The following is a 24220-nucleotide window of genomic DNA, read 5'->3' as shown; positions in this document are numbered from 1 at the left end:
TATTATTGCATTTAATCACTACAGAAACCGCACTGCCATCATCCCCAGGAAAAATGAGGCCAAGTGAAGTGAAGCAACTTGCCCAAGATCAGGCAGGGGCGGCAGAGGCAGTATTTGAACCCACGTCTGTGTTCTTGACCACTACACCCTACTGCCCAGTAGGCACCAACTGTACAAACCAGGACGGCAGATGACCAGGAAGACACTGGGCCTCCCACCTCCTCTCAGAGTCCACTACTCCCCACAGGTTTGCCCCACTCGAAGGGGCCAGGCACCAGAGACTAGCAGTAGCCATGTTTGCAAATGTACAGAAATGTGCTTAGTGCGAAGTGACTGGGGGTGACTGGAATCAGGTGGTATGAGGAGTAAAAAAGTGACATAAGAGCTGGCAGCCTGACAGGAGGAGCAGGAAGGCCAAAGTAAAGAGGAAAAAGGGATTGTTTATTCACTGATTGGCCAGCTTCTCAGGGCCAAGCACTCTCCACCAACCCAAACATCCCAAGGTCTTGTGCTTTGATCAGCATCACCTGTGCATCACCTGGGTGCTTTCAAGAAATGCGGGATCTCAGCCCCGCCCCAGAAGGTCTAAATCAGAGTCAGCAGCTTCGAAGAAGATCCCAGGTGATTCCTATGCACTATGAAGGCTGAGAAGCCCCGCTCCACATGGTACTTGTTACTGCTCCCATTTCCCAGGTCAGGCATCTAAGGCTCAAAGTGGTTCATTACTTCTCACACTGGTGAATTGCAGGCTAACGTCGGAACTCCAGTTTGTGGTTCAGCAGCTATGCTTACTCCCTGGAGGGGCTCAAAGCAAGGCCTTCAGAACAGTTACTTTAGCAGCAGGTGTGTATCAAGAAGTAATAAGAGTGAAGTAAGTCAGAAAGAGAAAGACAAATACCGTATGCTAACACATATATACGGAATTAAAAAAAAAATGTCATGAAGAACCTAGGGGTAAAACGGGAATAAAGACACAGACCTACTTGAGAATGGACTTGAGGATATGGGGAGGGGGAAGGGTAAGCTGTGACAAAGCGAAAGAGAGGCATGGACATATATACACTACCAAACGTAAGGTAGATAGATAGTGGGAAGCAGGCGCAGAGCACAGGGAGATCAGCTCGGTGCTTTGTGACCACCTGGAGGGGTGGGATGGGGAGGGTGGGAGGGAGGGAGATGCATGAGGGAAGGGATGTGGGAACAGATGTATATGTATGACTGATTCACTTTGTTATAAAGCAGAAACTAATAAAATAAAAAAAAAAAGAAGTAATAAGAACATCATGGCGGGTTCATAAATATGTAAAATGCTGACCCACCATCAATAGAAGCATCAGTTGTGCTCAGGATACTTTTTTTAAAGAAATGGAAATAAAGAATACAGTTAAGCAAGATTTCAATTACTTCTAATTTCTACAATTTTCAAAACCCCTTATTTTTAAAAAATTGCCTAATTTTTCACTCCCTGATGACTTAAGGTAACAGGATGCTGAAGTTCTTTGAATTCGGCCACACTGGACAGACTTCTCTCCTTCAAGGCACATGTGTTAGCTGATGCCAATGACCGGACTGCAGCAGGGTAGATAGGGAGAACCTAGAACCGTGGGCTATAGGGCTAAGAAAGAGATTTGTACTTGGAATCAGGCTGTATGCCATCCCATTTGATGCTCAGGGTCTTGGGTAATGATGCTTCCTAAGTACGCATCTTTGGGTTCTGGAATCAGACAGTAAGGTCCCCTCTTTCCCAGCCACCTCCCTACTATGTATTATAACATGAGGATAAGACCACAGGGTACCTCAGCCATGAACTGGGGACCAGTGCGGGGAGTTGAAGAGTTAGCCCACTCCTCCTTAGCCTGTATGTTTAACAGACTGTATTTCTTGATAGGCATTTGGAAGGCAGGGAAGACATATTTTAGAAGATACCCTTCATATGACTATAAGTGACAGAAACAACTCAGGATATTAGAAGGGAACAGAGTATGATAGACATGTATGATCTGGAAAAAGAAAGCTTCCAGAAACTCCAGCAACTACTCTCTCTCTCTCTCCAGGCTGCGTGGGTGGCTTCTGTCTGCCTTCCTACCTGGCCCCTGCAAAGCACCCCACATTTCTCACGGTGGTACCTCTCCTCCCTATGGCTCTGCTGCATCATCCTCTCAACAACACCCTCTCCCTTTCCATATCAGTCCTGCTTCCTCATCACTGGACTCCTGGAAGGCTTTTGGGTCTCATCACACCTCTGGACACATCCTTTTGACTTCTGCACCCACAGCTCACTGCCCTTCTACTTTCCAATGTGAAGTGAAGAATCCCATTGATCGAGCTTGGCTTTCTGAGCCAGAATCACGGTAGCCAACCACCAATGTCCTGCTGCCTTGGGTCAGAGGACAACCCGCTGGGCCAATCGGTGAAAGGTGGAGGGGTCATGGGGTGGCATTCCCCAATCACGTGCCTCGGCAGGTGGGGAGGAAGTGGAGGAGGAGTGATAGCATAGCAGCTATCTTCAGAATTTCAGTGAGTCCTAGAACCTGAGGGTGAGGGAGGACCGCCCAAATCATCTGGTCCAAAGCGGTGCCAGCCCACATGCCCCTGCTGCAATCCCAAATCTCCCAGGACTGACAGTCTTGTTCCTCTTCCCAAGGACGTCTGGTTGGGTGGGAGGAGAGAAGGGGGCAAAAGATTGGGAAAAAAATACACCAACCTTCCTGCTAGCTAAAGTCAGTGTTGAACGTGACTGATTTCTATGCACTAGGTACTACGGGATGGGGAAGTTTTGAAGAAAGAAACTAAACTCTCATATACTGTGCTGTGTTCAAAAGTCTGAGATGATGTCCTGAACTGATGTGAAAACTTTACAGTATTTTTCATCTTTTGGGGTCTTTCGCATCAAAGAATGCTGAGTAATAATAATGTATTAAAATGGAAACAACGGGCCTCCCTGGTGGCGCAGTGGTTGAGAGTCCGCCTGCCGATGCAGGGGATACGGGTTCGTGCCCCGGTCTGGGAGGATCCCGTATGCCGCGGAGCGGCTGGGCCCGTGAGCCATGGCCGCTGGGCCTGCGCGTCCGGAGCCTGTGCTCCGCAACGGGAGAGGCCACAACAGTGAGAGGCCCGCATACCGCAAAAAAAAAAAAAAAAAAAAAAAAAAATGGAAACAACACCCCAGATTTTTGGTATTCAAACAAATTCTAATGTAAACTCACCACTTACTCAGTCTTTGGTAATACTTGAGTGATGCACAGCATGGGGAAGGTCAGGTCACTTGGGTTTCAGAGGGATTTCCAACCCTAAACCACTTGGGCCAACACGGTTAATACTTTTGGGATGCTGACTGGCATCAAGAAAATCATCCTTTTACTGGCAGTATTACTTTGTCCAAAAGAAGGTGGCCAAAAAGCCTTCAGAACCAATTTATTGTTTTATTTTTCTAGGGAAACTGAAAAAGCTGCCAGAAGCACCTAGGAAGAAGCTGCACTTGGGTCCAAAACAGAAGTGTATAATTTCAAGGTCAAGTCCACGTGGACATGAAAACTAATTTTTTTGAACAGGTACAGGAGGGAGAAGGGAGTTGCAATTTTTTTTTTTTTTTAAGAGCCCAAGTCTTCCTAAAACCAGTGCCATGATCCATTCTCTTTACAACGGAGCTGAGAATGAGAACATCCAATGGTGCCCTTTTCAACCCAAGTTCACCTGAATGTCAGCTGAAAAATGCTCTGTTCACACAGGGCTGATTTTGACACAAAGGAAGCAAAGATATAAATTCATGGGAACATCTTAAATAACCACTTATAATCTCAACTGATTTTATTCTACTTGAGAGGAGAAAATGTGGAATAATATATTAGGAAATAAATCTTATTAACCAGCCCTAGTTTCTCAGGCTTGGCACTACTGATATTTTGTGTCAGATAATTCTCTGCTGTGGGGCTGGCCTGTGCACTGTTCGATGTTTAGCAGCATCCCTGACCTCTACCCAGTAGATGCCAGGGTCCCTACCCTCGATCATGACAACCAAAATTGTCCCTAGACATTGCCAGATGTCCCCTGGGGGATAAAACTGTCCCCAGTGGAGAACCACTGTACTAAACTAAGACAGGATTCTAGCTGTTTATAGCAAAGATAGTTATCTGGAAATAAATCAGTTTCCCTGGAAATAGGCTGATGTGTTGTCCCTTCCATATAGTTAGCATTTTAGAACTGCAGAGGGGGTGGCAATGTTTTCCCATTTCTGAACACAGGGTCAGAAAACCAAGAACAAGGAATCCTTCACCTGCACATCATGTGTGCTCTCTCAGTGATCAGATTTCTAACTTCCTAAGTAAGGGAGACAGGGTAACAGGAGAGCACAGTTCCTGAGCATTCCAGAAAGTGATTGACTTTTATGTTTAGGAAGAGGCACGTTTTCGAAGTCCTGGAGACTGTTCCATCTTGTACAAACACGTCCTCTGAAATACTGCAAAATTTGCACACTAAGGCGGACTTTCCTTATAAAAAGACTTGCATGCCATGTCAACAGGTCAGGCCCCAATCTGGTTCCTCTTCTCTCGTACCTTCCCCAGATGGGGCCTGGAAATAAATAACCCAGGAGGACCAAGGGGCCCTGCAGAGCCCAACAGTCCAGTGTTCTTGGAAAACCTGTGGCCGAGAATGTTGTTTCAACCAAGATGTCCCCATGTAAACTGCCTGTGGTCAACCCAGGCAGGCATCTCCCTTTCCCACGTAGTAGAGTACTGACCACAGCACTGACCACAGCCAAGAGGATGCAAGGGCCACTGCCCTCCCCGGGCAAAGGGAGCTTCCTCCCTTTACAAATCATTTCACAGAGGGCAGAGGATATGAGTCACTTGGCAAAGGGTCTCCTTGTGCAATGCTTTGCTCCAGAAAGGTATCCAGCCCGTGTGAGGCCCTGGCTTCTGGAAGCAAGCAGAGGATGGGAAAGGAGCCGGAATGCATCACTTCCAAAATGCAAAGAGTGAGGGGCACTGCTGTGCAGCCACTGTACAGATGAGCAGGTACATACAGCCTTTATTAGACGCCCCAATGCCAATCAGCCCAAATCCCTGCATGTTCTTTTTCACTTCTAAGCAGACCTTGTCAAGCCGTGGGCACTTGGCTTGATTACTCCCTGGATCAAAGTTAAATTAAATTACACAACAAGCTTCTTTTCAGAGCGAGAGACACGCACAGACTGACTCACCTTCCAGAAGCTATCCACTTTGCCGTACACAAGGGACTGGTTCTGCCTCTTGATTTCGTTAATGTGGTGGATATCGCTGGAGTTCAGGTGCTGCTCGACCACGAACCCCAGGAAGCTGTTGTCTGGGGTGTGAGCTGGTGTGGAAAGGATGGGACAGGGCAGTTAGGATTCAGTCAGCAAGAAGAAACACCAACAATTACAAATGTCATGCAAGCTGTCTCAAACATATTTCAAGGTTTTCATTTCACCCTGTTCTCTTACCTGGGAGGAGCGAGGGGTGGCCTGCTCCCACCCAGCCCCAGCTCAACCTGCACGGAGAACAATCCTCTCCAGGATGGATTAACCCAAGCCCCAACCCTGCTTTATTCAGTGGAAAGTCCATCTGTTTAAAATCCATTCAGCTGGGATTCCCTGGTGGCGCAGTGGTTGAGAGTCCGCCTGCCGATGCAGGGGACACGGGTTCATGCCCTGCTCCGGGAAGATCCCACATGCCACGGAGCGACTGGGCCCGTGAGCCATGGCCGCTGAGCCTGCGCATCCGGAGCCTGTGCTCCGCAACGGGAGAGGCCACGGCAGTGAGAGGCCCGCGTACTGCAAAAAAATAAAATAAAATAAAATAAAATAAAATAAAATAAAAAATTTAAAATCCATTCAGCTGGCTTCTCCCCTCCTTCCTGTTTCCTCAGCCCAAGGCTACTGTCTCCCTCGTCCAGGTTGTACCAACCAGTGGCCAGAAATCTGTAGAGAGCAGGGCTGAATCCATGGTCCCCAAGAGGGTCAATGGACCCTGCTGCTCTCATCTACTCCAGCTGTGTGTTCACCATCCAGGAGGGCACAAGGGGATTCGGGGGGCAAAACCAAGCAACATCACCCCAACCCTGCACCTCCTCCAAGAATCACTCACTAATGACAGATGTAATTCTGGGGCTGTGTACTGAACGGATGGATGGGACGAAGACAGAATAAAAGGTGAAGCTCACTGGGAGGGGAAACCGCCCCCCTCAAAAGCCAACCACCCTAAGGAACCGTGTCTAGTCTCCAGGATACACTACTCTGGCAGAGAAGACGCATTTTCCTTTGGATCGCTCCTTGTTTGAGTTCTAAACTTCTCTATTTTAACGCTTGACCAAGGGAGAAAGCAAGCCCATACCCTTCTCACACATTTGTCTCTTGTGTCTATAATTTTAGAAAGGAATTTCACCAGAAGGCCACAATCAGAAAATGAGTCTCTCTCGAGGAAACACAGACCCTCCTCTCCTATCCAGTCATCTGGCCAGAGAAATCTGCTCTGCAGGAGATGACCAAGCCTGCAGAAGCCTCACAATATGAAATGAAGCAACTGCTCGGCTCGACTCTGACCTTAATAGAACAACTAAAAATAACTTAAGTGGAGAGAGACTGGATATTCAGTAAAATCCACACAGCGCTGCCGTGCCCTATTCATTCACTGGTGGGTGGTCAACAATGGACAACCGGAGGAAGCTGGTTCCTGTGTCTTGTTTTGGTTTTCTCAGGACTCTCCCAGGTGGGAAGCAGGGACAGAAGCCCTTAAAGATATGCTCTAGGGATCTGAAGGCCCGGGCCCCACTCATGCACCCGCAGGAAGATGAATCAGGAAGCCGGGTGGAGAGCTGTGAGCTGTGGACGTGACGAGATGCCTAAATACTCGTGATCACCATCCCGTCTCCCAGGCTGCTGCCTAATGGGGGTGACAGATGAGGAGATAATAGGGTTGTGTCTGCGGAGTCGTGTGTGGTCTGGCCAATCTGTTATTTCATTTCGGCGTTTTTGAACAAGTGCCCAGAGGCAATGGCAATGGCTGCAGTTGGCTGGAAAGTAAATTACTGAATAAGTTCTACTGCCAACAAGAGGCAATTGTTGCTTTCATTTTTTCCTTTTGGAGGAGATGGCGGGAAGGGGGTTTGAAGGGGTCTGGGGAGGGGAAGAGAGCCTGCGTGCATTTGAAATGTTGATAAGGCAGCTCAAGAAATCTCTTTTTAAAACTTTTGGTTCGTCGTAGAAATTCTGAAATAGAATCGGACACTTTAAACTCTGAAATTGTGGTTTTATCTTCAGAAAATTTATGTGGTGACTAAAGCTCCATGCTTTAGATACTCGTTTCTGCAGTTCAGTTATCTAGTCTCTAGGTGGGCCTGTCTTAAAAAAGGAAATAATCTAGCACCTAAAACACTTAACAGGTTAGAAAAATACATCATATACTAAGGTATGTTCAAAAATAAAATGATCAAGACCCAGAAAAGAAAAAAAAAACTCGTATCTGTTTATATTTTTGTGTCAAAGGTTCCCCACAGCTTGAACAATGAGAGGGAGAGGCAGTAAGTAATCTACTCAAAAAACTTGTGGGGTGGGACTTCCCTGGTGATCCAGTGGCTAAGACTCTGCACTCCCAATGCAGGGGGCCTGGGTTCAATCCCTGGTGAGGGAACTAGATTCCGCATGCTGTAACTAAGACCCAGCGTGGAAGGAAGGAGGGAGGGAAGGAGGGAGGGAGGGAAGGAGGGAGGGAGGGAGGGAGGGATAAATAATAAAAAAACTTGTGGGGAATGGTGAGGTTTTACCATTTTATGACTATCATTTGGTACTAAATTGACTATTTGGACACTGTATGAGGAATAAATTACACATACAAGCTCTCCTCTAAGTTTTCATCTACACACATTATTTCAACTCCTCTCTCTCGTCTGCAGTATTAAACTTGGGGACCGACAACCTGCAATGAGTGGTTTAAGAAGCTCAGGTGAGACTTAAGGAAAAATAGAGGTAGCACTTAGAAACGCACTGCCACATTTCAAGAGCAGCAGGCAGACCAGCCATGTCTCTTCCCAGGCCACACTGGACCCACAGGACACTGACTGTCTATGACATGAGGGGATGCTCAGCTGAGACTCGTCCGGCAGGTGATTCGGAAGTACCCACAGAGCAGGTGTGCATTGCTTCCAAGAGCTGGCCAGCAGCTGGGTGCCTTCCTGGTGTTATCCCCATCACGAGCCCTGGTCTGAACACAAGTCTTCCTAAAGTTGCTTATAATAAACCAAAAGCCGAAAGTACAGGCTGATGGATCTGAAAGGAACTTTCTGTGGAGATCTACCCTCAGGCCAAGCTTTGTCTTTTGCTTTGCCTTCAGATGGGAACACAGACTTCAGCTGTGGGAAGGGTATTCAAAGGGAAGGTATTTACATTTCAAGGTAAATCAAAGAAATCCCATCATAAATGAGACACAGGAAATCTTGTATTTTTGGAAATCACTCCAACCCAGGTGGTAAACAAATGTGTTTTTTTTTAAATAACTGACAATCTGAGTGCTTTATAGTGACCATTTCTTTATATCTTCATGACAACCTTGTAACATGTTTGTACGGATGAGAAAAGAGAGAGTTACTTAAACTACCCAAGTTGACACGCCAGGAAATGGCAATGTTGGGATTCAGAGCCAGACCAGCTGTTTCCAGAGCCCAAGCCCCTTAAAGCACTTTAATATACAGCTTCAGAGTCCAAATATTTTATTTTCTGGACTCTGTGAACCAGAGTGGTAAACATGCTTTGGAGGAAAATAATATTGTAAGGTAGACCAAAATACACATAAAAGACTAATTTAAAATATATATATATATATAGAGAGAGAGAGAGAGAGTGAGTGAGGGAGAGACTTTCCTCAGCTTCTTGAGCAACTTAAATTATATGTATGTGGAAGCAAGCTGATTTTTTCTACGTGGTACAAACTGGAAGGGATTTCCTAAACATTAGTAATGATGTTTAAAGAATTTTAGGACATTTTTTTCTTATTAAGAAAAGCATTATTTTAAGTATTTGGAAAGCACCTATTTACAAATGATTACAAACCAAATCAGGTTGGTGAGTTTCCTGAGCTGACTCCTGCAATGACTTCTTTTAAGAATTACTGTTAGTTTAGCTGGAATAGTTCATTCAGTGACAAACATTTTAGAGCACTCTTTCTATGAACCACATTTAAATGCTAGGTATTGAGGAACTACAACATACAGGTAAGTTTCTGCCTCCAAGGAGCTTACCAACTACTTAATAAGTTAGGTACACACTATTATCTACCAAGCAGTTATAATGTCCTCGTTTGAAATGTAATTCACAATTTTTATTAAGTCAACAGCATAAATTCTCCTAGGTCTGATTTTTCAACCAGTCAGTTCTAAACATCTCTTAAGAAGTACAAAATTCATTCTAACAGATGTCTGCCAGCCTTTAACCACGGCTGGCCCTGCAGTGTTGGGGACCCCCATGCCACCTAGTCACCAAGGGCAGGAACTGCAGAGCCGGCTGGGCTCCCTCTGCAGCCTCATCGCCATCCAATTCACCAAGTCCAGGGGATTTCAGCTTCTCAAAAGCCATCACCTCCTTCTGTCCTTTTCCCCTTTCCTAGTTCTGACCTCATCAAATCTTGTCAAAACTTCAATAGATAAGTTTTTCTTTAAATAGAAACGGTTTTCCTGGTTATAATAGAAACACATTCTCAGTGTATAACTTTTTTCAGACAATAGAGAAAGATAGTATAAGGAAAGAATGAGGTCACCCATCATTTTACCACCTAGAAATAACCACTATTAGGCTCCTTTTTTCTAGACTCATGGATCCTTTTTAATCCTCAAACCAAAGTTGGGTCTTACAACATTGGATCTTTTGTTAATTTCTTTTTTCTCTTACAGCAAGTGCTACAGGTATCTTTCTGGGGTAATAACCATAGCTCATCACTACTTGTTAAAGCAGCACAATACCTCAGTGCCTAGTCTGAGGATGGAATGCCCATGGTTCTGGTCTGCCAGCATCACTCAGTGACTAACTCCACTTCCCACACCAGCCATGCAATTCTGTTCCATTCGGGTGGCTTGAACTGTGCCAGTCCTGACCCCTTATCTCCCTCACTCCCCATGCCTCCAAGGATGGGCACGTGATCCACAGGACTTGACTTGACCAAGGCTCACTTGAAAGATGGGTTGACCATCCATGTCCCGCCTATCACAGTTGCTCCATGATGAGGGAGCTACTTTTGGAGTCAACATCTTGCTGCTACGGTTACTAAGCTGGCAGGGTAGAAGTCTAGAGCTGCAAATGTTATCTCCATGCCCATGTGAGGAAAGCCTGCCTGAGAGTGATGCCAATCCAGAGACGTGCAAAGCCGAGATAGGGAGAGAGTAAAGAGATCCTCCAAGCCCTGAATCCAGCTCTGCCTTAAGCCGGTTTTAACAATTCCCAGTGACAAGAGCCAACAAACCCTTGTGACCAAGCCAGTTTGACTGAAATCCTGTCTAATATAGCCTACCACTTTAGGATGTTTCCAATTCTTGACTATCTAAATCAATGACTATCGAATATCACTGCACCTGCATAAACTCTGCAGTGGATTTCCGAGTAGTCTCCACACCTCCAGCCTCGCCCCCTTGTCCCGTTCTCACTGCCTCCTAACTCCAATCCATCCTTTGTGTTGCCTGACAAGGTATTCTTTGAAACAAATATGTGACTATGGCAGTTTCCTGCTGAAAAGCTTCACTTCCCTCAGCAGGAAGCAGCGCCCAAGTATACCTGTCATTCCAGGTCACCCTTCCACGGATATCTCTTCTTTATGACCTACCCAGGGTTTTTTTTTTTTTTAATTCTTTTTTTTGCTGTACGCGGGCCTCTCACTGTTGTGGCCTCTCCCGTTGCGGAGCACAGGCTCCAGACGTGCAGGCTCAGCGGCCATGGCTCACGGGCCCAGCCGCTCCACGGCATGTGGGATCTTCCCGGACTGGGGCACGAACCCACGTCCCCTGCATCAGCAGGTGGACTCTCAACCACTGCGCCACCAGGGAAGCCCCCTACCCGGGGTTTTTAATGCCATGTTTTTCCATCTTATCTCATGCTGGCATGTGTCTGGCATGTCTATCACTTCCTCCTGCCTTTAAGTCTCAGCTCTCATCGCCTCCTAGTTGAAGGGTCCCCTGACTCCGTAGGACTGAGGTGAGTACCCTTCTTCTGCTCTCTCAGACCATGAAGAGTTAGAGTCCGTATCACACATCACTGTCTCCACTTAAGACTATATGCTCCTTGAGGACTGAGTCATGTTTTATGTGCCTCCAACTTCCAGGAGCCCAGAGCCCAGCAGTAGGAACTGAGGAAATATTTTTTGAATGAACGACTGATTAAGTCAATGAGGAATGCTTCATTACCTGGTGTGACTGACTTTGTAGGCAGAGCTCTGTCACTAGGCAGCAGAGGTCATGCCTGAATTACTTCCAGCATCATGTTCTTTGCACACAAGCTCCCAAACCAAAGCCCATTCTTCTCAGGATTCATCATTAGCTAAGGAAGCTCACCACCCTACCCTAGAACCGAGCTCAGGCCTGATGTAGTACACATGTTCAATAAATATTTATTAAATAGATAAATGAACATATCTTCTTATCTAGGTCACAAAGTAGATGCTGGGAAGAAGGGAAACAAATCAGTGATCTAGGCTTTTAAAATTCTAACATCACAGGTTTCTCAGTATCATCATTCATTCAACATTCGGCATATTTAGTGAGCACTTACTATGAGCCAGACAACAATTTAGGAGTTAAGGATATACCAGTGAACAAGATAAGCATGGATGAAGCTCCCCTCGTGGAGCTTATATTCAGCCAGGGAGGAAGACAGTAAACAATTAAATAAAATAATTCAGTTTTGTACATAAAAAAAAAGTAAACACAATTTGGTGACCAATATTGAACTCTAGTTAATGATGTCATGCTGAAACATCTAAGGGTTAAGTGTTCTTTTATGCATAAAAGGAAAAAAAAATTGGATTGACGGATGGGGAGAAGATAAACATATAGATGGATAGGTCATAGAATAAAGCAAACTGTTAACTGTGGAGTCTAGGCTTTGGGTTTCTATTTTACATTTCTTCCCATTTTTTTATATTTCAAAAATTTCATAACAAAACAGGGAAGAATACTGGCTGCGGTCACTCACGGCATTCACAATTTTGATGCTGATTCTGGTGATGATGAAACCTACATGACAAAAAAACTCTACTGAAAAATAGCTACATCACACAAGTAGTCATCTGATTTTAAAAAGTGCACATAGTGATGTTTTGCTTCAAATTTCATCAAAATTGATTTTGTTTCCCAAATGGTAGTGATTCTAGGCTCTTTGAGAAACACGAGGCTGGGATACAGGCTAGGGAAACTATTATGTACAGTTGAGTTGAAAAGATGAGCATCTGAACTGTTGACAGAAGGCACACCAGAGTAAATTTTTCAAGTGTCAAAAAGCAATTTAGGAGGGAATGGACCCCTTAGAAGAACATTACTCCTGGAGGCTGAGTCTCAGACTTAAGGAATTACAAGGCTGATCCTGTTACTCACTGGTCAGCACAGATGTAAAAGGCAAGAGCCCTCCTGGTCCAAGTGAAAGGCCAAAAAGGCTGTTTGAATCACAAATAGCTCCTTTGCTTGTCAGGCCCTGAAAATAAAGCCTTTGCTTGTCAGGCCCTGAAAATAAAGTCGTACATGGAAGCCAAGGATCCTCAGCTGAAGCCAACATGTTTGTCACTTGCATGAAAGGGAACTGGCTTGTTTCAAAAATTCCTGTTTTGTCAGGCAAAATTTTTGGTCTACAAGCCACTATTCCCATCTGATCACGCAAATAAACATGGATGCAAACCCCAAGTCCTTGGAGAAACTCAAAGAGTTAGAATGTCAATGACAATGACCACAAGTATGATTTGAACAACTCTTGAAAACCCAACCATGTGAATCATTTCTGTGGGAAGACAAGGGAGAGTAACATGAGTTCACTGGCTTCAAGAAGCTTCTGTACTCTTAGATTTTTTTTAATTGAAGTATAATTGATTTATAATGTTGTGTTAATTTCTGCTGTACAGCCAAGTGATTCAGTTTATACACATGTGCACACACACACACACATACTATTTTTTTTTTTTTTTTTTTTTTGCGGTACCCGGGCCTCTCACTGTTGTGGCCTCTCCCGTTGTGGAGCACAGGCTCCAGACGGGCAGGCCCAGCAGCCATGGCTCATGGGCCTAGCCACTCCGTGGCATGTGGGATCCTCCCGGACCGGGGCACGAACCCGTGTCCCCTGCATTAGCAGGCGGACTCTCAACCACTGTGCCACCAGGGAAGCCCCATTTTCTTATATATATTCTTTTCCATTATGGTTTATCACAGGATATTGAATATAGTTCCCTGTGCTACAGTGTAATCTTAGATTTGTACATTTCTTACCCTTCCCTACATTGTTGCATGGACTAAAAATAGAACAGGCATTATCGTTCAATTTAATTTAATTCAATCAATAAGTATTTTCTGAATGCCTACTATGTGCCAGATATTCTTCAAGATACTGGAGTCTCAGCAATGAACAACACAGACAAAACTCCTACTAATACTATCCTCAGATTCCAGCAGAGAAAAAAAGAAAATAAACAAAAGTCCGTGAAGCATAAATGCTAAGTGATAATACAGTTATAGAGGAAAAGAAAGCAGGGAAGGGGTATAAGAAGTTGGGGGAGAAAGGAGTTGCATTTAAAGAAGGTAGGGGTGTCAGGGTTAGGCTCACTGAAGTGACATTTGAGTTAAAGACCTGAAGGAGGGGATATGGAAGTCTAAGGGAACAATGTTCTGGAGGATGGAACAACCGATGCAAAGGTCCTCGGGTAGGAGTGTGCCTGGCCCATCCAAAAAACAGTAAGGAGGCTAGAGAGTAGTGAGCAAGACGACACATAGTAAGAGGTGAGGACGGGGTCGGAGTAGTGGGGCCAGACCACTCCAGGCCGTGAGGCAACTGGGATGACTCATCTTTCCCTACAGTGAGAGGCTACGTCATTGTGAGCGCAGGAGTGTCATGATGTTACTTACATTTTCATTAACTCCATTCTGTGGTTGGGTCTACTTGTGGTGGTGGTGGCGGCGGCGGGGGCAGGCGGGCGGGCGTGTGTGTGTGTGTGTGTGTGTGTGTGTGTGTGTGTTGTTTTGTTTTTTTTTTACATGGGCCTCTCACTGTTGTGGCCTCTCCCGTGCGGAGCACAGGCTCTGGACGCGCAGGCTCAGTGGCCATGGCTCACGGGCCCAGCCGCTCCGTGGCATGTGGGATCTTCCCGGACTGGGGCACGACCCTGCGTCCCCTGCATTGGCAGGCGGACTCCCAACCACTGCACCACTAGGGAAGCCCTGTTCTTTATTCTGAATTCAACCAATATTTATCACCAGTGATGTTACAACTTCAGGGACTGAGGACTCAGCAGTGATGATGCTCATGGAGATCGCGAAGTGGCACCCGGGCAGGCACACAGGTGTGGGGTGGGGGAGGGGAAAGGAGCAGGAGCACGAGGCTCAGGGAGGGAAGGCTTTCTGGAGGACAGGACACCTCCCTGGAGGGTGAGCAGGGTGGACGGGGGAGCGAGGGACACGGTTTCCAGACAAAGGAACAGCACATGCAATGGCCTGGCTGTCAGAGAGAACTTGGCACCCTGGGAGACCTAAAAGCCTACAGAAGAAAGCACATCAGAGGCCAGATGGTATAACAAATGCAAAGGGGTTGGAGGTGAAACAGGGAGGCTCTAATGCCTCCAGAATCCCCAGTCTGTTCCTCATTCAACTCTATCACAGCTCCCAAATTTCTACATGTATCAAGAAACACTGAGTGTCTCCCAGCCTGGACTATAATTACACAATATGAGCCACCCAGAAGGCAAATTCTCAAAAGGACTAAAAAAATTACTTAAGTAAAAATAAACCAGTACAAACAGACTTTGCCTCAAAAATAGGAAATGTTCTATTACAGTGGTATGAACAGCAAGGTTGCTAAACAGACTAATAAACGTTACGGAAACTTTTCAATGACAGGAGGTAAATATAAGTCTTAGATGCAGCTTGCGTGAAACGAGGAATGAGGAATCTGGTAATCTCTGCTATTGCTACTTTCAGCCACAGTCTTCAGGGCAAGACAGGAAAAAACTCAATTAGATGAAGATGTTTTCCCACTACTGATGTTTTTACATAAGCCTGATGAAGTTGTGGAAGAGGGTGTCAAGCAGATAATTAGAACTATCCAAATATGGGATAATTCAAGGTGCAAGACACCAACTTCAGGGTTTTATTTTCTCTTGTAAATGGTACAGGCAGATGTCTTCTCTATTTGATTTTTCTGTGTGGGCAGATTCCTTTCATTCCTTTACTGGGGTATGATGCACCTTGCTTGGGACTGAGAAAAATAAGAGAATACCTTATTTTTTCTAAACTCCTTCAGGAGTTTAGAAAAAGCAGTACGCACAGCAGATTAAAGGCTGTTGACTGAAATAATGCCTAAATATAGGGTCAAGTCCCTGGCAAGCCCAGAAAAAGCAACAATTAATTCTCAACAAGAATTAGCAAAAGTACCCCCAAATAAATACAAAGTCCACTTGATAGACTATATAAAACAGCCTTGGAAACAATGGTTTCAAAAGTTGAACCTTGAAAATATTTTTTGATATAGTAAATGGAAAAAAAGCAGATATAAAATTTTAGTATGTGTGTTATAATTACGCAAAAATATACCCCTGAAAAAGATAATAATGCTTACATTAGGATATGCGGGGCTTTTTCCTTGGGAAGGCTTTCCCTGTTTTTATAATAGGGTTTTTTTTTTTTAATTTGATGGGAAAGATGGAAGTCATTTAAATAGAGACTTCAAGAGAAAAATAAAATTTTGCTATAAGGGTGATATGAAGGCGGCAAAGGTGGTGAGGAATCATGGTGGCACCTTCAGAGACCAGCAGACTGTCTGGTGAGGTTGGAGAGGCCAGGGGAGGGCTGTGGTAGGGGAGAGAAGGCAGGGGGCCCGAGAGCTATGCTATAGACTTTGGACCTGACCCCATGGGCAAAGGGAAGGCACTGTGGTTTTTGAGGAGGAATAGACTGGTCCATGCTGAGCTTTTCAGAGCTGGCTCTGGGGCAGGAGGAGGGTCTCAGTGCCCAGCTCAGAAGGGACACTAGAGTATGGACAAGAGGGAAAAGGAACAAGAGGCCTGCCCTAACGGAGGAAGAACTGCACTTCTCAGCTCAGCTTCCTGGAAAAAACCATCGCTCAAAGATCTAGTTAAATGTCCTTACTGTTGTCTGACCGCTCGGTTGGTCCCTATAGAAGCTGCTTAGGAAGGTGCTGGGAACAGTCTATGCTGACACACAAAAATGCCCAATGCAAACAGAATACACAGAGAGGATAGTTCCAGTGAAATTCTGAGATTTGGGGCAAAACAGTGAAGAAAAAAAAAGCCAGGCTTTTCAGCTTGTAGAAATTCTACCAACTTAGTGAGGAAATGAGTTAGAGGAGAAATACAAGCAGCCTTAAAGTGAGAAGTGCTCTCTGAATATTCAAGAGCATCAACCTGGTCAGGAGCATCTGTCTCACTTCCCTACTCCTAAACATGCTTCAGGAACAGTGTGGGTGCGTTCTTCTCTTTCCTTATCCTCCTGCTGGGCCCTTTCTAGACAGCCTTCTCCACCCTCTCCCTGTACTGCACACCTGTCAGAACACTGGTAATCCCATAATAAGACAGCCGGACTTGATGACAACCTGATTCTACAAGTACAACACTACTTCTGTGGTCTCCAAACTTTTCCTTGTGCATCCCATCAAGAGAAAACAATCCAAGTACACCCACAGTGTATGTGCACATTATACATCAATTATGTAATAATTACTATCAGCCCATCTATTAAGCACTAGTAAATCTGTTTCATTTTTTAAAAATTGACAAGACATAGGTACACTTTTGACACTTTCATCTTCTACTCAAAGGAATGGTCTTCCCCTTCAGGCCGTGAGAATAGTCACACTTACCCGAAGGAAGATTCTGTGGCAACGACCAAGTTAGACTGGACCCGGACTTAGCCACGAGGAAATTTTCCATCACCCTGTTACTTGATGGATTTTGCCACCATTGATGGTCCCCACCTGGCTCCACTGTCTCATCAGGAGTTATAAAATGCTGATTTTCTAATTTTTCATTCTTTTTGCATTTATTAGCTGTGATTTCCCCATAATTAACAACGTTCTCTCATCAACTATTTGATTATCTTCAAATACAATTTGTCCTAGAAAGGCACGATCAAAGCTGAATTCTTTCCATTTATTTTTCAGAGTAATGAAGTCAGTGTCTTAGCAACTCACAAAGGTGATTTGATTGATTTTCTGGGTTTTTCTTGCTTGGACTATCATTCTGGATTCATGGATTATTTTCCATTGATTTGAGTCCAATCCACTGCAGTCATTATTTTTTTTGATGCTCAAACTACCCCAGTTTTGGCTCCTGTGTCCTTCTGACTCAACCCCAGGGGTCCTTCTTAGCTTCCTTGCTTCCACGTTAAAGATGTCCCATCTTTAACGGTTCCTGCCCTAGACCTGGAATCACCTATTTATCTTAGAAAGAGGTTCCTTTAGTGGGAAAGGTACTTAGGAAATCCCAATCTGAGTGTTAAGGATACTCACTGTCACTGGATTGTCTTTACTTTTGATCCTTTTCAAAGTACAGAGTTAGGAAACTTTTCCTTTTCAGAGAGAAAATGTAAGTTCATAGTGATATTTCCTATTCAAGCTGAGTATTATACAATCTTTACTTAAATTCTTTATACACTCTCCCCCTCCTATATACTGCAAACTGTAGTTCCTACAGTATAACTGTAATAGTTTCAAATAACAATATAAATATTCCCCACTACAACTGTATGGTCCAAAGACTGTGCTTTAAAGTCACTTGAAATAATTATTTTATCTGTGTGGAGATTAGCACTAACCTGATACAGATTTGTTGTTTCATTTTTTGATCTCTTTTCAATCTTTAGTGAATTCTTTTTTCTTTTTAAATTATGTAAAACATTTATATGGTGCCAAAGTCAAAATAAAGTACGTTAAGAGACATCTAGCACAGGGAACTATATTCAATATCCTGTAATAAACCATAATGGGAAAGAATATAAAAAGGAATGTATCTGTATGTATAACTGAATCACTTTGCTGTACAGCAGGAATTAACACAACATTGTAGAACAACTATACTTCAATTAAAAAAAAGAGACATTTATTTTCTATCCCTGTCCCTGCAAACCCTCCTCCAGTGGTAATCATTTTTATTAGCTTGTTATTCTTCCATTGTTTCTTTTGAAAACACAAGCATATTCATACATGTACACACACTTCCCTCCCCCCATACCCTTCTTATACAGAAGGGAGTGACTCCACATACCTTCCTGCACTTTGGTTTTTATCGCTTAATATATCCTAGACATCTCCCTCCAGAGAGTGGAGTCTTCCCTCAGCCCTTTTGCACAGTTGCACATGACTTCACTCTATCAACAGACCATATTATTCACTCAGTCCCCTATTAGGAACCTCTGGGTTATTGCCAGTCTTTTCCTAGTACAAACAGTACCACAGTAAATGGCCTTGTACACACACCATGTCTGACCTTTGCTCACTTATCTTTGGGACGGATCCCTAGATATGACCTTGTCAAAGGAAGGATGTCTAGGAAGCTATGCTAGACAGTGACAAATCCCCTTGCACAGGGGCAAGTGCCAGCTGGGCTGCATTCCCACTGCTTTCCCTAAGTCTCATCATAGGAAGAGCTGCGCTAGCAAACTTTCAGATTTTTGCCAATCTGATATGTGGGACATGGGATCTTGGTGCAGTTTTTTTTTTTTTTTTTTTTTTTTTTTTTTTTTTGGTACGCGGGCCTCTCACTGTTGTGGCCTCTCCCGTTGCGGAGCACAGGCTCCGGACGCGCAGGCTCAGCGGCCATGGCTCACGGGCCAGCGGCTCCGCGGCATGTGGGATCCTCCCGGACTGGGGCACGAACCCACGTCCCCTGCATCGGCAGGCAGACTCTGAACCACTGCGCCACCAGGGAAGCCCTTGGTGCAGTTTTAAAATGCATTTCTCTTATCATGAGTGAGGTTAACATGTTTTCATATATTGGGGGCAATACATTTCTTTTTTCTCCGAACTGCTTTTGCCCATTTCCTACTGGATTGTGGAATGTCTTCTTCTCAATTTTTAGAAGCTCTTTATAGTGATATTAATCCTCTGCAACACAATTTGCTATGGTGTTATTTTTCTGTGTTGCTGATTTTGCCATACAGGTTTCTTTTTTTTTTTTTTTAGGCAGACAAATGTTTCAGTTTTGCCCCCGATTCCTGCTGAATTCTGAGTCAGTTAAGAAACTATCCCTTTCCCGGGTTAACAAGAATTAATCTGTTTTTCCATCTTTAGTTATATTGTAAGCAGTGAATTGATTTCAATTCAATCAACCAACACTGCTGAAATCCTCCATTCATGGAGAATAAAAATAAGTTCTTTTGGACTCTGAATTCCAACATTCTAAAAGAGAACTTCTTTCTGGAAAAGCCTCCTATTTCTATGCCCCAGATATAGGGAAATACCATCCCACGGAGGGCATAGATATACCGTGTCATTTAAGTAATGTTGGCCATTTTGGACACAGCTAACATTTTATGTATGTGAAGTAACACACAAGCCACTTCTTAGGTTATTTTGTGTCACCTCATCCCAGGCCCTCAAAGTTACACAGCAATGTCGATCCAAAGGTTAACTCTAGCCATGTCTCACCATGCTGCCAGCCACCTGTCACCCACCATGCCCTATATTAGTTTGTCCCCTGAACTGTGCCCCTGTGACAGGCTACAATAGGATGACAGAGCTCCAGGAGCGGTAATAATAATGTCTAGGATGCATACAGAACACTCTCAAACACTGCTCTGAGCTAAAATGAACATTTAAACATGAGTCGATTTTTAAAATCACGTCCCCATCTGCCACAGCCCTTCTTTTTTTTTTTTTTTTTTTTTTTTTGTGGTATGTGGGCCTCTCACTGCTGTGGCCCCTCCCGTTGCGGAGCACAGGCTCCGGACGCGCAGGCTCAGCGGCCATGGCTCATGGGCCCAGCCGCTCCGCGGCATGTGGGATCTTCCCAGACCGGGGCATGAACCTGCGTCCCCTGCATCGGCAGGCGGACTCTCAACCACTGCGCCACCAGGGAAGCCCAGCCCTTCTTAATTCATCCTTCCTTCTCATACTTCACACGCAAGGATTAGTCCAATGTGTTCGCTGCTGTACTTACTGAATGCGACAAAAGGTCACCTTCAGGTGGCTGCATGTGAGGGGGAAGGGTCAGTACATGGGGAAAAGGCACGGCAGAGGGCCTTGGGTCTTAAAGAAGGAAACAGATTTGCAGCTCAGATCCTAATTCTAGGATGGAAATCTCTGGATTAAAATTATTCCGATAATTTAGGAAAATGGAAATCTGCACTCTGAGTGTCCAAATGAACTGTTTAACTCGGGGGACCTTTCATTTCCAGAACAGGAATTCATCTCAACAAGGGGAATCACCAAGGTCTATGGACTTAAACAATAAATTCATTTTTGGCATGAATACTACAGGATTCGGTATTAGGCTTCACAATCCTCAGTTAATTATAAATGAAATGAATCTACGGGCAGGTAGACTGAGGGCAGCAACAAGAAATGGCGAATGTGGGAAAGGAACACAGAAAACTGCTGAAAGGCTACAGCTGGGGCCAGCGGGTTCATCCACTTTTAGCCTGTCCACTACATCACTTTACAAAATAATCACTGCTCGTGGCAACATGGACACCACGTGAGCAAGAGAGGGTGAGATTTCATCCTAGGCCCAAGGTTTAAGAAGCCAGTAAGGTATGAAACAGTTTTAAATCGTTCCATTTTGAAAAGACTGACTTTTTTTTCTTTACAAAGTTTGATGCTTAAATAATGAAGGTTTAATTACTTGGAAAATGTATGCACATGGAAGACCTCATCTCTCTTGAATCATCAAGTGGACCCTAAACAGTGTCTGTGTCGCATGAAGCATGTTTACTGACTGCCAAAGTCCATCCAAAGTCCTTTCCCAGATGGTTTCCAGTGATACCTCATATTGAATATTTTTCTCCAGAACATTTCTAAGGCTTTTTACAAAATGTTCACATAGCCTTTCAGTTCCGGTTTTTAAAAAAAATCCAGTTATTCCCAAGAAAAAGGTTCCACAGCACCCATTTCTACAGCTAAGGGCTCTGGGAATCACAACTGAAAATACATGGTGGCCTCATTTCTTTTCCCATTTGTCTTTGGCGGCATTCTGGAAAGTAGAGGTGAGACACAACTACTCACGGAACATGGTGTAAAACTGCTGTGGGTTCAGATTCCACTTGCCCCAGGGGGTCTTGTGGCCTTTCAACTGGGCATAGTTGGCATGGTTGAACTCTGGTTCTGTGCCGAATGAGTCCAGGACACGCAGCATGCACCTGAAAGATAAAAGATGCCATGGGTAAAACTACAACCTTGACCCCAAAGTCAAAGAAACAAAAGCTCTAACCCCCTCAGGGACCACCAAAGATGGACAAATCCTTTAAACTGAACACCACTGGGCAGGAATTGAGAGGTTTTCCACTAGCATGTCTACCAAACATCCCCACATGTGACTTCTGAGCCAGAGCCATCACAAAGCTCATACAATCTGCTCTAGATGAGTTGACTAATCACAAAAGATGCTCAAATACCAGCGAAATAAAAAGCTCCCAAAAGCTGGAACTGCAGACTGCCATGGTCACTGCTGGACCCCTAGCCTGGGCTGAGCATACAGTGGTGCCTAATGGACAACTGTGGAAGAAATAAAGAACTACCATTTTTAGAGGTTACTACGTCCCCCCAAATTCATATGCTGAAATCCTAAGGAGGTGGTATTAGTAAATGGGCGTTTGGGAGGTGATACGGGCACGAGGGTGGAGCCCTCATAAATAGGAATAGTGCTTTTATAAAAGAAATTCCACAGAACTCCCTAGCGCCTTCCACTGTATGAAGATACAATGAGAAGTCTGCAACCTCACCTGACCATGCTGGCACCCTTATCTCAGACTTTCAGCCTCCCAAAATGTGAGCAATACATTTCTGCTATTTATAAGCCACCCAGGCTGTGATGATTTGGTACAGCAGCCTGGGCAGACTGAGACGGAGGTCTTATTCTGCTTAGAGCACATGGCATGTCCTGTCTCCTCCACAATTATTCAAGATTTTCATCAGCTAACTACAGTATGTGATTTTAGGTAAAGCTTAGAATTTCACTCAACAGGCAGTGGTGATTTTTATGTATTTGATAGTAAGAGGGCATTATTGTTTTGTCCTGGAGCTCAAAAAGAAGTGAAACTGAAAATGTTTTGTTTGGCTATTCCACAAAACCCTTAGAACAGCATCAACCAAACCTGGTCTATTGCCTGTTTTTGTATGGCCTTCTAGTTAAGAATGTTCTTTACATTTTTAAATGGTTAGAAAAAAAAAAGGGAGAATATTTTGTGATGTGAAAATTATATGGAATTCAACTTTCAGTGTTCAAAAATAAAGTTTTATTTGAACTAGCCAAACCTAGTTGTTTCTGTATGTCTATGACTGATTTCACACAGTAGCAGTAGACTTTGGTAGCTGCAACAGAGACCACATGGCCAAACAAAGCCTAAAATATTTACTATCTGGCTCTTTACAGAAAAAGCCTTCTGACCATTGTTTTGGAGTACATGAAGAATGACCAAGCAGAAGAAAGGAATCAATACTAAAACAGAATTTATTGATTTTGGTTACATTTATTTCGTCACTGATTCTCAAAACACTGATGTAAATTTAACTCATGACTGGCCAATGAAAAAGCACTATTTTCTGTTGTTATGTATCAGTAATAATTCTGAATGGCTCTTACTGGACCAATAAGCATAAAAGTAAATGAAGATAGAGCCCGCATTTTAGAATCAGATGATGGCAATGACTTTTAAGCATCTGATTCACTTTCTTTCTTCCTTTCCCCACTAGGAGGAAGTCCATCTTCCAATTATTTTTACATCAATGCATACTGCAGAAAAAAAGAATGCAAACACCAGATTGCATTTTCCAGGAAGAGCAACAGTAAACTGTCATTTTAGTGTGATGATTTTCACATCAGAGATCAGCACTATTTGTCTAGACGAGGAAGAAAAGAAAGAGGGGAGGCAAGGTGGAAGGAGCGTGGGCCAGGACCACAAAGTAAAATACAAACTGATCCCAGAAACAGTGTCCTTCTCCTGGATTCCCATGTGGCTCTCAAGGAACATTCGATCCTCACAGTGACTAGATATATATATATAAATAACTGAGCCACTTTGCTGTACACCTGAAACTAACACAACACTGCAAAACAACTATACTTCAATTAAAAAAAAAAAGAAAGAAAGAAAACAGCTGGGATGACGGTGGCAACACTGCAAAGGTCACTACAGGAGAGGGGCGGAGGGGATGGAGGGACACACACTGACAACTGGGGCTGGGGTAGGTTCAGCTCCCACAAGAGGGACAGAGCTGGGATTCAAAGGTGAGAGCGCCCTGAGCAGGCACAGCAGGGAGAAACAGGCCACCCTCATCAGAGAAACCTTTGCCTTGAAGGCTCTGGCTACCTCCACTTGTTTGTAATTGACTGACCATCTCTAGCTTGTGACTCTATTTTTAACTTGGAGTTTTACTGGTGTTATTTTTAATTTGGATAACTAAAACAAACCCTGATGAGTAAAGATGCCGGGCAGGAGCCTAACTCCTGAAATCTTGGACTTTTATTACATGGGGCTTATATGTACACTACGTGAGGCTGGCTTCTACTCAACGGAAGGCTATAGAATGAATGATGGGATGCGTGAGATGCTTATAACTCTACATGCTTATACCTGAAGCTTTGGTTTGGGAGTTGTCTGTTTTTTGTTTTTTTGTTTTTTTTTGTTTTTTTTTAGCTTATCTGGGTTTGTCTTATAAACCCAAGGCAGGAGACTGATCTCTGTCTATGACGGAGGAGGTTGACCATTATAGTCTTCCCTCTTCAATCACTTTCAACACCTGTGTGTTTTGGAATTGGGTGTGTGCCGTTAGTATTTGATGCTGTTCCTCTAATGTCTTTTGTGTGTC

At 44.1% G+C, this 24220-nt stretch overlaps 1 protein-coding gene across 5 annotated transcripts in view; it reads right to left on the bottom strand.

The window, feature by feature from the left end:
• The window catches only part of MGAT5 (alpha-1,6-mannosylglycoprotein 6-beta-N-acetylglucosaminyltransferase), a 374340-nt gene that overhangs the window by 100243 nt on the left and 249877 nt on the right, over positions 1-24220 (bottom strand). For all 5 annotated transcript variants that reach the window (XM_082631527.1, XM_082631526.1, XM_082631528.1 and 2 more), the window contains 2 exons: positions 21419-21552; positions 5201-5334 (listed from right to left, as the gene is read on the bottom strand). In XM_082631527.1, coding sequence (XP_082487653.1) covers positions 5201-5334; positions 21419-21552 — 268 coding nt within the window. The remainder of the gene's footprint in view (positions 1-5200; positions 5335-21418; positions 21553-24220) is intronic.

The sequence above is a fragment of the Mesoplodon mirus genome (genome assembly GCF_964341445.2).
Source record: "Mesoplodon mirus genome assembly, chromosome: 8".
Taxonomy (NCBI): domain Eukaryota; kingdom Metazoa; phylum Chordata; class Mammalia; order Artiodactyla; family Ziphiidae; genus Mesoplodon; species Mesoplodon mirus.
This window is presented reverse-complemented; position numbering and strand designations above follow the sequence as displayed.